The 14,941-nt window shown below is 37.5% G+C and overlaps 1 protein-coding gene across 1 annotated transcript in view; it reads left to right on the plus strand.

Annotated features, from left to right (window-relative positions):
- stxbp5l (syntaxin binding protein 5L) overlaps positions 1 to 14,941 on the plus strand; it is a 298,005-nt gene that overhangs the window by 15,754 nt on the left and 267,310 nt on the right. Inside the window, exon 2 of the mRNA XM_066706964.1 lies at positions 11,379 to 11,476. Within this exon, the coding sequence (XP_066563061.1) occupies positions 11,379 to 11,476 (98 nt within the window). The remainder of the gene's footprint in view (positions 1 to 11,378; positions 11,477 to 14,941) is intronic.

The following is a 14,941-nucleotide window of genomic DNA, read 5'->3' on the forward strand; positions in this document are numbered from 1 at the left end:
AAAAAACTAAACTAAAAGAACACATCAAAAAATAAAAAAAACAGCTATCAATTAGAAGATCCAAATCTTGGCTGTTGGCATTGGTGATTTATACCAGGACAGATAACGTTAAATAACGTTAAAGATAGAGAGATATACTTAGGAATATTAGTATAAACTATTGTTTTTTTTTTAACCAGTTTCATGTCCACCCTGAAATAAAATTGACTTATCTTTAATGTAAATCAAGGTATAGTAGACATTTTTCCTGTTGATGAAAGTATTAGACCTCCTGCTTAACTGAACAACTAGATGTTTATTGCAACTGAAAAACACTTGACTCGAAGCTGCTGCAGGGTGCCATCATTTTGTACCTCTATTGATTCCAGTTTGGATTCTTGGTTCAGAAAGTCTGTATATGCAGCATATTTTCAGATCCCTCTTGGTCTGTATGGGATTACAGTGGTTGAAGGCTGTTTGGCAGTTATGGCAAGGCTAGGAAATGTCCTTGAACAATACAGAACATTACAGAAAAACAACAGGATATATAATAAATGAGTTACACTCTGTGTTTGGCAGTCCTCTTATTAAGGCAACGCACTGCAGGTTTCTTAAGACAGGCTAGCTAGAATATACACCTTGAGGGAAAAAGCTGTGTTTCTATTATTCTTCTCATAATGCAAAAGAATACAAATCCATAGATGGTAAACATGGGGCATTCAAAGATGCATCTTCACTGCTAACAGTGGGAGCTTTAAAATTCATCAGGGCAAGTATTTTCTTTTTCTTTTTGTTTTCTTCTTCTCTACTCCAACTACTGACTGGTTATAAAATAGATTGGATTGTCACTTTTTCTCTGTCTTTTCCCTGTATATCCATCATAACACAAAACGTAAACTTAACTCCTCCTGTAAATATGAATACCGGCATATTTATTGAAGAAAACCAGTATAGATTTAGAACATAAGAGGAATAAGAGGACAGGATAGTGCCAATGCAATCTTTACTGATACTTTAAAGAACAAACAGTACTTTTAACTATATTTCACTCTTCAAATTGTCAATGAATAGCTCTGATGTCCGGGGGGCACATTCATATTATATAAAAACCTATTCTGTTCAAAGCCCTTCTTTACATTTAATAGTTTTGCAGTTATACAGCATCATGTAAGTAGGCAAGATGAAAAAAAAACCTGCGTTATTTTCTGAGGTTAGGAATGGCACTGTCGAGAGAAATCATTATAATATAAATATCCCTCAGGATAATCCAGTATTGAAATCAAACTGCACACGTTATCAAGCATGGTGAGGAAAAAGATTTGACATTGGAGATCATTGCTTCCTTTGATTTTCTTTCCCTCACTTTTCCCCGGCTCAAGCTGTTTTGTAGGCTATATCAGTTTAAACAGAGGAAGCCCATGGCTTTATAATATCGGAACAAATATCATTATCTATTACTAAGTGTGCTTTGATAGCAGGAGCAGGATGCTACACCTGCTAAAGTATTCTGTTTAGATGGAAAAGGAATACAAAAACACCAAAAGATGTATTAGAAAATACCCAGTGTTGTGTAGAAAATAGAAACATCAAGGTGTTGCTGTTAACAATGAATCCAACCAGAAATAGTGTTAAATACATCCTCCATTTCTACTTTTAAACTTGACTGAAGGGATCTGAGGCATTTGGTTACTTCTCTTTTAAGGATTTGGATCATTCTGATAATGGAATTGAATGAATATCAGAATAAACGGGGGTCCACCAGTACAAATGGTTTAAAACCATTATTTTTGCTTGATGGAACAGGTACATGTGATTTGGAACTCTGAGGACTGACAGAACCCTGTGTGCTCTTGGGTAAATTGCAGTCTTTAATTGCATTCACAGACCCAAACGGACTTCAGTCATTAATCTGAAACACAGGAACCACCTGCACAATCAAATCTATTTAGCAGCCAACACTGTGCCACATTCCAGCATTTATTTTACACTGGTGGATTAAGTGTTGTTCCCTGCCATGGCCTGCTCCATTGATGTGATTTATTGTGGCCGATTGCTTCCGGGGTCAAAGGTGCACCAGCCAGTTGAGGTGATTGATCATCAACAAGATGCTTACTAGAGACAGGTACCTTGTCCTGCAGATGCTTCAACGATTTCTTGCTGTTGTTGTTGTTGTTGTTGTTGTTGTTCTTAGTTCTGGACTATAGGGCTGAACCTAAGCTCTACAGGTTGAGCACACTCAAGATTCCTACTATTCCTCCATGTGTGAGGGAGATTCAGCATTAATCCAAAAGGGGCTTAAATGGTTAATGGATTGTGTTGAGCTTGTGGTTATACTAATGGGTATAATCCCAAATTGAATAGGTAGAATACATTTCAAAACTGTTTTGCTAATCACATTGCATGCTGCTCTGTCAAACCTTTGAACAATATTCTATGCAATCCACACACTATGGATGGATTGACTTTTTTCTTTGCACAATGTGTTGTCTTGCCATAGAGTCCGCACAAAACCTCAAGGAACTGTCATCTGCTGTTTATCAGATGGAGGGTGCATGTAACAGATCCACGATACTAGTCTCTGTTTTTCAGCTTGAACCGATTTAGCGTTACCAGTGCCATGGTTGCATTTGAAATGCCCAGAGGGGAAGGAATCATTAGAGTCACACGGCAGGGAATGGATAGGGTCATGAGCGGGGACAGAGAGGATTAATATTGGGGAAGAGAGGCTTGGATCTAGCTGGAATGACTACAGGGACTTACTTTCCTAATTTCTCCCATCTTAGATGACGGCACCTTTAGCATGTCTGAAATCTTTTTAAGCTGCAGCCTGATTGAATTACACTGAAAGGGATTCTTTGACAATAACTGTTCCGAAGACACGGGATGTGAAACTGTCTGGGTACTAAAACTAAAAAAAAAAATAGCTTCGCCAAGGGCCGTGTTTTTATCTCCCGTAGGTGGTCTCACCAGTATTCTCCACCTTGTTGGGGTTTTAAAAGTCTTTACCAGGCCACCTGATTTGATTGGAGTTGTTGTGTATTGCTTTCCATGGCGTTCTGACTGTTTGCAATAAAGGAACCATATAACAATTACCCAGCTGGGAGTTGCTGCTGAAAGCAGTTATCATATACATAAGCAGTCTAGAAAATCATGTGTAAAATAATGCCCTTGATTCACTGGTTTTCTCTTTTCTGTAAAAAAAACAAACTGAAAGTTCTTTCTTTCCACTAAACTCCTTTTTTCTTTAGACATTGTATGGTACAGAAATTCTTTGCTCTGAATCCATTTTATCTTTTAACAAAGTTGGTTATGGAACATCCATTTTAATGCAAGCATTTGGATGTGGTGATGTTTTATCTGTGATAGATGGCAGAAATGTTACTGTGTCGAAGGGCTAAACCTTTCCCCTTGTATCATTGTGTTGGGAGTGATAGTTACCTGTCAATATCTGCATTGCAGTACTTGCAGATCCTCCTGGTATACAATGTAGAAACTGAGTTAGGAAAAGCATACAGAAGCCCCTCCCCTGAATCCCCTGTAGAAAAATTCCAGTCATACAAATCAGAAAGGAAAAAAAAAGAAAACAAAGAAATGCTTTCTTGAATGCCTTGTCCTTTGCATTCCAACATCTCTTGGAAATGAAACATTTCCATTTCCCTTTGCAAGAAGTATTTAAACCGCTATTACTAAATAGCATCTATCATTTGAACAGCATTGAACACCTAGTTTGTAAAACAAGCAGTCATTCTGTAATTGATTTTGTAACTACAATCTACAAATAGTAAGTACACTGAAAACAAAATCAAAGCAGCATTTTTCCCCTCCCATGAGAAATGTACAAATGTTAAATCCTTTGTTTCTATCCTCCCACTTTCATTGCACAAAAACTAGAACTTCCAGTATTGTAATAATTTCCTGAGATTTTACTTTGTGTGTTTATGATTTTGCCAAAGGTTTTTGTATGAATCAAATATAGACAATTATATCTATATGTATAAGTACCTACAATGTTGGTATATTAAGTAGTTAATTTACTGAATTCTTGTAGGCATTACATTGAATATAAACCCTTTTAAGCATTCATATGAGTTTTTCTCTTATAATGTATATTGAGATTGACAGATGTAAGCATCACAATCATGCAGAAAAGTTACTGCTTCAGGTATTATGAACTATCTAGCATAAACTAGTTGGCAGCACAAACTATACCAATGTCACGTAAGAGAACTGAGTCTATTAAAGTGTTGCAAGAAAGAAATCATTTATCAGTGAAATCAACTGCAACAACAGCAAACAACTGTAGCTCAGAGGAGTCCAAAGGCAATATTTGTTAGATTGAACAATGATGGATTGGAGAGGACCATCAGAAGAAATAATAGTGTTCTGCAATCCATCCTGAAACATGAAAGCCACAGGTTTGGAGGTGTATCTCTGCTGGAAAGTTAGTAGCACCAGTAGACAATGTGGGAGCTGAAAAATTAATAAAATAAAAGAAAAAGAAAATGCCATGAGCAAGTCGCCATGATTTCAAAGACATCAGTGTAGTATTGCTTTGATATGAGAGACATCTCCTGTGGATCTTAATTCAGCAGCTGAAGTTCAGTGATAACAGGTAAATATGAATCCTTGAACATTCACCCACTGTTCTCTTTGCGTTTATCCTCATCTCTAAAATCTTTTTCTTTTAATATTGTCTTTTCAATACTGGCTAATTGTGTATCTTCATTTGGACATTTTCAATCAGAAATTGTGGTGCATATTAGCTAACAGACTGTGGAGGACAAATGTCACGCTGTTCAGAGCTTGAAGTTGAATGTACACTTAATCCGCCAGACCCTTGTGTTCTCTGTGTAATTTGGGGGTGCTGTCAGATAAACTAATACGAGTTTTGGATTTGTCAATGTGGGGTTAATGAGAGTCTCATTTGTCACCCGGGTAGTTGTGTGGTACTTTGAGAGGATGCTCAACAGCCACATCCTAAGCCTAGGCAGGCAGGCACACAGCTTCAGGGAAGTCTGGAAACAGAAGGAATCTGCAGACTTAATAGCTGGTAATAAAACAGCTTCCTGAATACAAAATCTATAGGCTGAGACCTTAATTAGCGATAGGTTGACTAATGTCTTAAGAACTGCTCCGTTGGAAATGCCTCAGCAGCCTCCTCCAATGGACCGCTTCCTGTGCGATGCGTTTGCAGTTATGAGTTCCATGCGCTGTACGCTCCAAGTAATCATTCACCTGTTGTTCAAATGTTTATGATTGTTTGATGAGTGCCAGTGGATGATCCAGGCATATCAATAGGTTTCGGACTGCTTGACTTTAAGAGGCACTGTTTGGATTTAGGGTGGCATGGTGGTGCGGTGGTTAGCGCCACTGCTTCACAGCTCTGGGGTCCTTGATTGTGTGGAGTTTGCATGTTCTCCCCGTGTCCACGTGGGTTTTCTCCAGGCACTCATGTTTCCTCCCACTGTCCAAAGACGTGGATTAGGTTGATTGGTCTCTCTAAATTGCCCTGTGGGTGTGTTGCCCAGTGATGGACTGTCGTCCTGTCTTGGGTGTATTCCTGCCGGGATTGGCTCCGGCTTTCCTGCAAACCTCACCAGGATAAGTGGTTTTGAAGATGGATGTATGGATTTATGGGCAACAGATCAGAGTGTTGAGCAGAGATGAAGTGAGCTTGTAGATTAAACCCAGCCTGGTGAGTAGATAATTGTCAGGGGGTTGTTTTACAAGCTATGCTAGTAACAAGAGGAGAAAGGGGATTTGTTTTAACTTTATTTGTAGCATCTACATTTTACTGTCCTGTTTTTAACACAAAACCATTTTAGTCTGCTGCCCGGGTGATGTCTTGGACATCTAATTGATCTCTCTTGACAACTGTGAACAGATTGCGTGCTGAAGGAAAACCTCAACCCCCCCACCCACGATAATTGTATACAACTATCTGACATTTACAGTTTCCCATCACAATGTTATACTATCGATGAATAGATTAGTTCTTTTTACAGCATCTTTAGTTTATCAAAACCAACACAAAGGATTATACCAGGCTCTCCAGCTCTGGCTCTTAAGAAATCAAGGAGTTATGGTATTTATTCATACCATGCCCTGAGCTTCTGCATTCAACCAGTTACAGTACTTAATATTGTTAGCCACTGGCTACTGTGGAGGGAGGAGGGGTGGGGGAAAGTATGTGGGGTTACAGCGGTTAATTCTCTTGCCTTGCAAATAGTAAAAAACAAACAAGAGTTTAAGGTACTGAAAGATGCACAAAGAATTGGATTATTCTCCAGAGCTGGGATTGGAGTTCACTAGAATCTTCTATTCTCATAGTGTGATGAAAGAGATACTTTAAAATATAATATGTTATATTAACTAGTATGATGATTTGTTTATTTATTTATTAGTTTAATGTCTTTATTTTAATGACAGTGTAATTCATCTGGTATTAAAAAAGTATACATTCATTATGGCCCAAATATGATTACATTTTCTTAAATTAAACAAACAATGTTCTTTTAATTTGAACAGTACTTTCTATGATTGATTTCAGTAAGACATTATGAAATGAGTTTCCAATATTAGAAGTTTCAGAAAATATAAGGATAATCAGAAAAAGTTAAATTTCCAATGTTGTCCAGGAATTAAATGTAATCGCATAATGCTGCATATCCAACTATGATAATGTGCAGAATCAAATGGTATATTCCTAAAACTTAATCCCTGGAAATGAAACAGTTGTAAAATGATTCCCTTTTCCTCCTTCACGTAAGCTGTATTAATTATTTTTAAATATCATTGTTGACCCACTTAGCCCACAGGTAGGAGGAGGAAATACTGACTCATTTAATTGGAAGTTATCATCCCTAATTTGGTACTTTTTCTCACATTCGGTCAAGTAACACATTTATTGGGTGTAAAACCAGAGATCTGATTCAGTTTTAATGCATGTGAATGTAACACTTCCCTGACAGCTACAAGACCTTTCAAATTCCTAACTTTTCCTTGGCTTTTGGCAGTGAGGCTCCTACTACGGATTAGCTGGTCTGAGTTGGATTTTTGTCATGGAAACCGGATAACAGCTATGTCGTTGGATCACAGTTCATTAATCCCCAATCTTTAGAGGATTTTTGGACACTGTACTCCCTCAAATTGCTTCTTGTGCCTAACCACTTCAACCCAGACTTCAGTAAAAGAGACTTAAAGAAGGTTAATTTCCTCTGATTTCACCCTCCAGCTTTCCCATCCCTGGCAAATCCCCTCAGTCCGTGAAGAACTGAGCCCTAGCAAAGACAGCCAGTCAAAAGTATTGGGGGCAACCAGGAAATCTCTCTGACATCCTGCCAAGTATCACTAACTATCGTTAAATTATTAGCTTCTGCAAAAGTTGAATATCAACTTAAATAAAAAATAAAAACATTCACAGGTTTGCTGGCATTTACTCCCATGAAACTGTTTATTATGAGTGCAAATTCCCCTTTGGGCAAACATGGCTAAGGACAGCTTTCACAAGTAATTAAAACAATAGGAATAAAAAAAAAAAAAAAAAAATTGGGAGGGACATTCTAGTCAGTGGAGTTCTTTGAGTTCTGTCAGACTAACCTACATTGCTCTCATAAGAAAATAAATGAAGGACCTGCCTTTAAAGTAGATTTTTAATTTATTTTAAAATTCAATCCAGTTCTCATTTAAATCAGGCGTAACCCATTTATTTATTTTCCATTAAAGGACACTCTTTAAACTGAGATCAAATGATACAGAGCAAATGCACTTGTTAGAGTGATTAACTAGTTTTTCTGTGTGCCATTACATAGTTATTCAAGTGGTAAGACTTGTCAGTTATGTTTTTTATGTTTTTTTATCTGCATGATTTAATTGAGAATTAGACATTGATTAACAACACGCATTGCAGCTCAAAATGCAGGTAGACAGAGCAGAAATAAACATTGAAAGTCAGCAAGTATTTTCCAGAGTATTTGCCATTGTCATTGTTAACAAGAGAGGTTTGTAATTGTATTGGTTTTAGTAAATCCCAGGATACACAGATGAAGAAGCAACACATTTATTATACAAAACAAGAAATACAAGATAACTCGGAGCTCTCCTCTCACATGAAGTGAAGAAAAGAACTAGCGATGAGAGTTGGAAGAAGCCTTTTTGTATATTATGATGAACAATAGGTTACAATCGTTTCTATTGGAAGTGATCTCATTAAAATCCAGTTGTACAGTTTTTCAGTTTGCCACATGCATAATATTACAGTCATTGATTAAGTCTAAAATTCAGTTGTATAGGTTTTCAGTTTAGCACATGCATACAGTATTAATACAGTCATTAGTTAAGTCTCCAAGAGATTGAAAATACAAATGACTGGTTGGTTAGTTAAAGTGCCCTCTCAGGCAGCAGCTGGCCAAGTATTCAGAAGATAATGGCTGTATATTTTTTAAGAAATGATTAACCTTAAGGCGGAGACAGGGTAACATGCATTTTGTAGATTTCTTTAGCATTCAACTTAATTGTAGCCCCCAAAAAGGAGCAAATACAAACAAATGATTGCTTCATAGACAAAACTGAAACAAGATAAAATACTTTTATTTACTTTATATTATTTATCTTATCGGTTAGACTTTCTTTTCTAAAGGTGAAATCACAGCAAATACCAGATATATTTGTATTTGCACTAGGATAGTCAAATAAAGTTGCAAAAGCGCAGACAGGAGATCAGTTTAAGAACAGAAAGTCTAATAATGCCTGGAGGTTCAAATGTACTGGATGTGGAGAGCTCTGGGCAGGATTTCAGCACCACTAGAGTGAAGCACTGGATAGCTCCTCCTTTGCTCCTTAAGAAAGTGTGTCACTTCTTACATATATTCACTGCCACGTCTGCAGTCCTCATTCCTCACACACAATAATAAGGCTGTAAGGACACAGGGAGGGCAAGGCAATGGGGAGACAGAGTAAAGGTCTCATGACAGAAAAAAAACTAACAATAATTTCCTGTAGAGTTTGACAAGAGAGAACTACTAATGGTAGCTGTTGTTGAGGGAATGTACAGGGTGTGTTGCCCTCAAGATTGTGTGACTACTGGGTGGTGACAAGCTGGATCACTTACCTGGCTTGCTTTAATCTTTTGTAGATTATTTTTTCATGTATAACACCAAATCAAGGGTCTCTGAACCTTTAACTGCTGGGTTGTCGGTTTATGACCCTGTTTTGGACACTGGTGTTCTACTATTGAACAAGGTATTTCACACAATTGCTGTGATCCAACAAGCTGTATAAATCCCCATGCTTAATATAAGATTTACTTACTAATGACTAGTTTCCCTTCCACAGTGAGTCTTGTGCCATTATTTGTTTTCATGTTTGCTTTGAATGTGTATAACACTTCAAAGTATCATGACTGCAAAGCTTTAAAGCAAAAAAAAAAAAAAAAAAAATATATATATATATATATATATATATATACAGTGGGGGAAAAAAGTATTTGATCCCCTGCTGATTTTGTACGTTTGCCCACTGACAAAGAAATGATCAGTCTATAATTTTAATGGTAGGTGTATTTTAACAGTGAGAGACAGAATAACAACAAAAAAATCCAGAAAAACGCATTTCAAAAAAGTTATAAATTGATTTGCATGTTAATGAGGGAAATAAGTATTTGACCCCTTTGACTTAGAACTTGGTGGCAAAACCCTTGTTGGCAATCACAGAGGTCAGACGTTTCTTGTAGTTGGCCACCAGGTTTGCACACATCTCAGGAGGGATTTTGTCCCACTCCTCTTTGCAGATCCTCTCCAAGTCATTAAGGTTTCGAGGCTGACGTTTGGCAACTGAAACCTTCAGCTCCCTCCGTAGATTTTCTATGGGATTAAGGTCTGGATATATATATATATATTTTTTTTTAGGGAATATGCATTATTTAATTTTGGCGTGTAAACCAGAGTTTACACTTTATCCAATGTATCCTCAGTTTGAAGCTCTGGGCTTCTGTGTTTGTTTTATTTTGATAAATATACACTAGCTAATAATAAACAAAAATATTTTTGAATCATGACAAATCTGTGAGAATACAGTTCATTAGCTTCATAAATGTATAAATGCATAATATATGCAAATTATACAAGTGTATTGTATTTAAGAAACTGTTTAAAACCAAACCAGATCAAATCAGTTTTTATACATAATGTTTGATTGTAAGAAGAGTGTAATTATGCATTTGTTAACATGTACTTAATATGTAAAAAGTGGGCCATGCCCAGGAGGGGTGTAGGTTTTGTTTTAAAAATTGTGGGGGACACTGTCCTTATTGGGGGGGATACTGATAATATTGGGGTTGATGAATTTCTAAGCCGATGGAGTCTGGCGTACATTGTGGTGGGGGGACAATTTTAAGATTCTCTTAACCCCCTAAACCTATGCTTATGATAGGTGTAGGTATAGCTCCAAAGGCATTTTTATCAGACAATTATGTACTTACATACTGTTAATCATTTTTACACATTACATAAATGTTAACAAATGCATAATTACACTGTTCTTATGAGTGACTAAGATGTAGTTACTGAGTTCCTACTATGTTAATACACTGTAACTAGAGAGACCTACTGTAAAGTGTTACTGTTATGTTTAAGTATGTTCTTTTTGGGGGTGATATCTTAGGTATTGTGTCTGTATAGTGTAGGTATACATAGTTATAATGTAGGTAATGTATAGCCTAACTGTTACACACCTACATGTTTAATTATACAATAACATACATAATTACACATTACCTGCACGTAACTATATATAACTAAACTGTAAATACACTAAGTACATAACATATGCAATTTATAACTTGCTGTTTTATTCATGCTGAAAATGTTTTTACTATAGATCAGAGGTCTCCAACCCTTGTCCTGGAGAGTCCCAAGTCACTTAATCTTATAGGTCATCCTAAATCACCAATTTCTAAATACTGGGAACACATGTGAGTTAATCAATTATTAGTCAACCAAGGGAATTTTTCCCTCAGGAGGCTGCAGGTATTCAGATAATTGCTCCAGTGGTTTATAAAGGACTAAATGTACCAAACCACCTGCTTCATTGATTAGGATGAAATACTTCCAGGTGTTTTTTTTAATTGGTGATACAAGGGTGACCTCTAAAACCTGCTGGATAGGGGCTCTCTAGGACCAGGATTGGAGACCACTGCCATAGATCGATATTACATTAACATGTAAGTTATATATAATCAGTTGAATTTAATTTTGGCCAAGTAGTCTAATGCGGTACATAAACTCTTATACCCCTACTCATTAGTAAACCAACTTTGGAATATTAGACCCTTAAAGTAGAGTGGGAGCAAACTAACAAAACCCCATATCAAATCCTTAAAAGGTTTTTTGATTTTCTTGCAGACGGTGCGACACGGATTTCCCTACCAGCCCACTTGCCTGGCTTTTGACCCTGTGCAAAGAATCCTGGCCATTGGAACAAGGAGAGGAGGCGTGCGCATGTATCCTTGTCTCGTGTTGTCCCTTGTGTTTTTTCTGTGAACAGCTTGCACCCTAGATAAGTCCGCCTGTACTCCAGAAGATCAAAGGTAAGACTCCTGCGATTTGCTGGTCTCGACGGTTTCCCCGCTGTGAGTGAAATCGTAAAATAATTGTGCGGGAGAAGTCCACGGTCTCAATGGGAAGAGGCATTTACTGTGACATTCCTCTGCTTAACCAAAGAGGTGTGAACAGAGGGTTTTTGGGGACCATCATGAGAATACTTCTTGCAAATGTTAAGTCATTGTCTGCTGGGAAGGCAAGCCACTTAGCATTCATAGCTGGGTGTTTCATAAAGTGGAACAATTGCTGCATCCCTTTTCGCTCTACAACCCCCTGAAGTGCGGTGGCTTTGAACACTTTTGAAAGCTGTGTGGAGGAATCTAGGAATTCAATTAAAAGGCATCAAAGATTTGAAGCTGAGACTTTTATTTTCTGTAGGATTGTGTGATTTATATTGAATTAGTTCTCATATATAACTGATCAGTTACATGATCACTGCTATAGGATTGCCACTTGGAACATCTTGAAAATGCTGGATTGAGTTCTTCCTTCTTGTTGCAATGTTTGGTTTGGTTATTGGTTATTGAGTATATTCAAATGTATGTGCTATAGATTCTCTCTTTCTCCCTCTTTTACCCTTTTCAAATATCTGGATTGAAGCCAGCTGTCAAATATTAAGATCATTCAATGGCTTCTCACCGTTTTATGAGTAATCTGCTCCAAACAGGATTTGTCAGTTATTTCAAAGACGACATTAATTAACATGATGCCCCTCCATGTATTTGTCTGAAGGCTATAATTCATCATGGTCTTTATTTTGCGAAGACATAATGTATGTTGTTTAAATGTAGCTGTCAGAGTCTTCAATTTTGCCATAGTTCTGTCACATCTGAAATTCATATTGGTTTTCTCATAATTTGTCAGTTATGTTTGGAAATGTCTACATGGAGAGCAAACATACAATATGGTACGACAATATGGCAAGATCAGAAATAGTGGGGCCATTTGCATACAGTGAGGGAAAAAAGTATTTGATCCCCTGCTGATTTTGTATGTTTGCCCACTGACAAATAAATAATCAGTCTATAATTTTAATGGTAGGTGTATTTTAACAGTGAGAGACAGAATAACAACAAAAAAATCCAGAAATACGCATTTTCAAAAAAGTTATACATTGATTTGCATGTTAATGAGTGAAATAAGTATTTGACCCCTTTGACTTAGTACTTGGTGGCAAAACCCTTGTTGGCAATCACAGAGGTCAGACGTTTCTTGTAGTTGGCCACCAGGTTTGCACACATCTCAGGAGGGATTTTGTCCCACTCCTCTTTGCAGATCCTCTCCAAGTCATTAAGGTTTCGAGGCTGAGGGAAGGAGGTTCTCACCCAAGATTTGACGGTACATGGCCCCGTCCATCGTCCCTTTGATGCGGTGCAGTTGTCCTGTCCCCTTAGCAGAAAAACACCCCCAAAGCATAATGTTTCCACCTCCATGTTTGATGGTGGGGATGGTGTTCTTGGGGTCATTCCTCCTCCTCCAAACACGGCGAGTTGAGTTGATGCAAAAGAGCTCGATTTTGGTCTCATCTGACCACAACACTTTCACCCAGTTCTCCTCTGAATCATTCAGATGTTCATTGGCAAACTTCAGACGGGCCTGTACATGTGCTTTCTTGAGCAGGGGGACCTTACGGGCGCTGCAGGATTTCAGTCCTTCATGGTGTAGTGTGTTACCAATTGTTTTCTTGGTGACTATGGTCCCAGCTGCCTTGAGATCATTAATAAGATCCTCCCGTGTAGTTCTGGGCTGATTCCTCACCGTTCTCATGATCATTGAAACTCCACAAGGTGAGATCTTGCATGGAGCCCCAGACCGAGGGAGACTGACAGTTATTTTGTGTTTCTTCCATTTGCGAATAACCGCACCAACTGTTGTCACCTTCTCACCAAGCTGCTTGGCGATGGTCTTGTAGCCCATTCCAGCCTTGTGTAGGTCTACAATCTTGTCCCTGACATCCTTGGACAGCTCTTTGGTCTTGGCCATGGTGGAGAGTTTGGAATCTGATTGATTGATTGCTTCTGTGGACAGGTGTCTTTTATACAGGTAACAAGCTGAGATTAGGAGCACTCCCTTTAAGAGAGTGCTCCTAATCTCAGCTCGTTACCTGTATAAAAGACACCTGGGAGCCAGAAATCTTGCTGATTGATAGGGGATCAAATACTTATTTCACTCATTAACATGCAAATCAATGTATAACTTTTTTGAAATGCATTTTTCTGGATTTTTTTTGTTATTATTCTGTCTCTCACTGTTAAAATACACCTACCATTAAAATTATAGACTGATCATTTCTTTGTCAGTGGGCAAATGTACAAAATCAGCAGGGGATCAAATACTTTTTTCCCTCACTGTACACTATGATGTAGTATAAAATGTTTTGAAATACTCATAAACATAGCCTGTACAGAAATGTGATCTGTTCTACTATAATTTGGTACTTTTACAAATAGAAAATCTATAGTAGTCTCACAAAAACATTGACTTCAGAGTACATGTTGTTATGCAGTATGCAAACTGATAATTTCCAAATTAAGCTCATGTCTTTTGTACCTAAAATAATGATAACAAATGTAAAAATGGTAGCAGAGCATATAGTTTTCTATTTCAATAGTTTCTCTTTGATCACCATTAATGTAAATTATTTTATATATTGTTTTACTGGGGTATAAATAGGACATTATACTTTAGCTATTGTGCTATAATACTTGTACTAATGATACTTAATATAAATGTTGACACTGCAGCTGTCGTTAAATCATGGACAGATCTCATTGTTACAATGATACTTAAAACTACTCAGAACAGTGTATGCAGTATACTTTTATCATCAGTGTCATATGAGCAACAGATTTGACTTGTATCTAGAAGTAAATAGGGATCAATCCCGAAAACATTTTTTACATAGCAGGAATACATGGTGAGCTAAAGCCATATAGTCCAGATGACTCCCTGAGGTCTCCCACAAAGCCGGGAACCTGCAGTGTTATCTGCAGTTAAGGCTGGGCTAGTCCTCCCTGCTGCTGTTTGAGATTAATACTTCAAGTGTGAAAAAGTGTGAAAAAGCATTCTTTCAGTACAAGAATCATAGCAGTGAGCCAAATTGATTAATTGATTAAATTGCCCATTCCACATTGGGAGGGTATAAAATAAATAAATAACTGTCAATTCCAAATGTAGGAGAGCAATCCTACCCCATGCAAACAACTGGCATTGTGTGAAGTGTGTATGTGTGTATGTATAATAGCTTATTGCGAGGGGGCTGTGATATCTTAATGACCCAAGCCCAGGGCCTGGAGAGCCCTAATCCAACAGATTTTAGGGGTCACCCTTAAATTATCAAACTTCATTTTGACCTCTAATTGAGC

The sequence above is a fragment of the Amia ocellicauda genome, chromosome 6 (assembly GCF_036373705.1).
Source record: "Amia ocellicauda isolate fAmiCal2 chromosome 6, fAmiCal2.hap1, whole genome shotgun sequence".
Classification (NCBI taxonomy): Eukaryota; Metazoa; Chordata; class Actinopteri; order Amiiformes; family Amiidae; genus Amia; species Amia ocellicauda.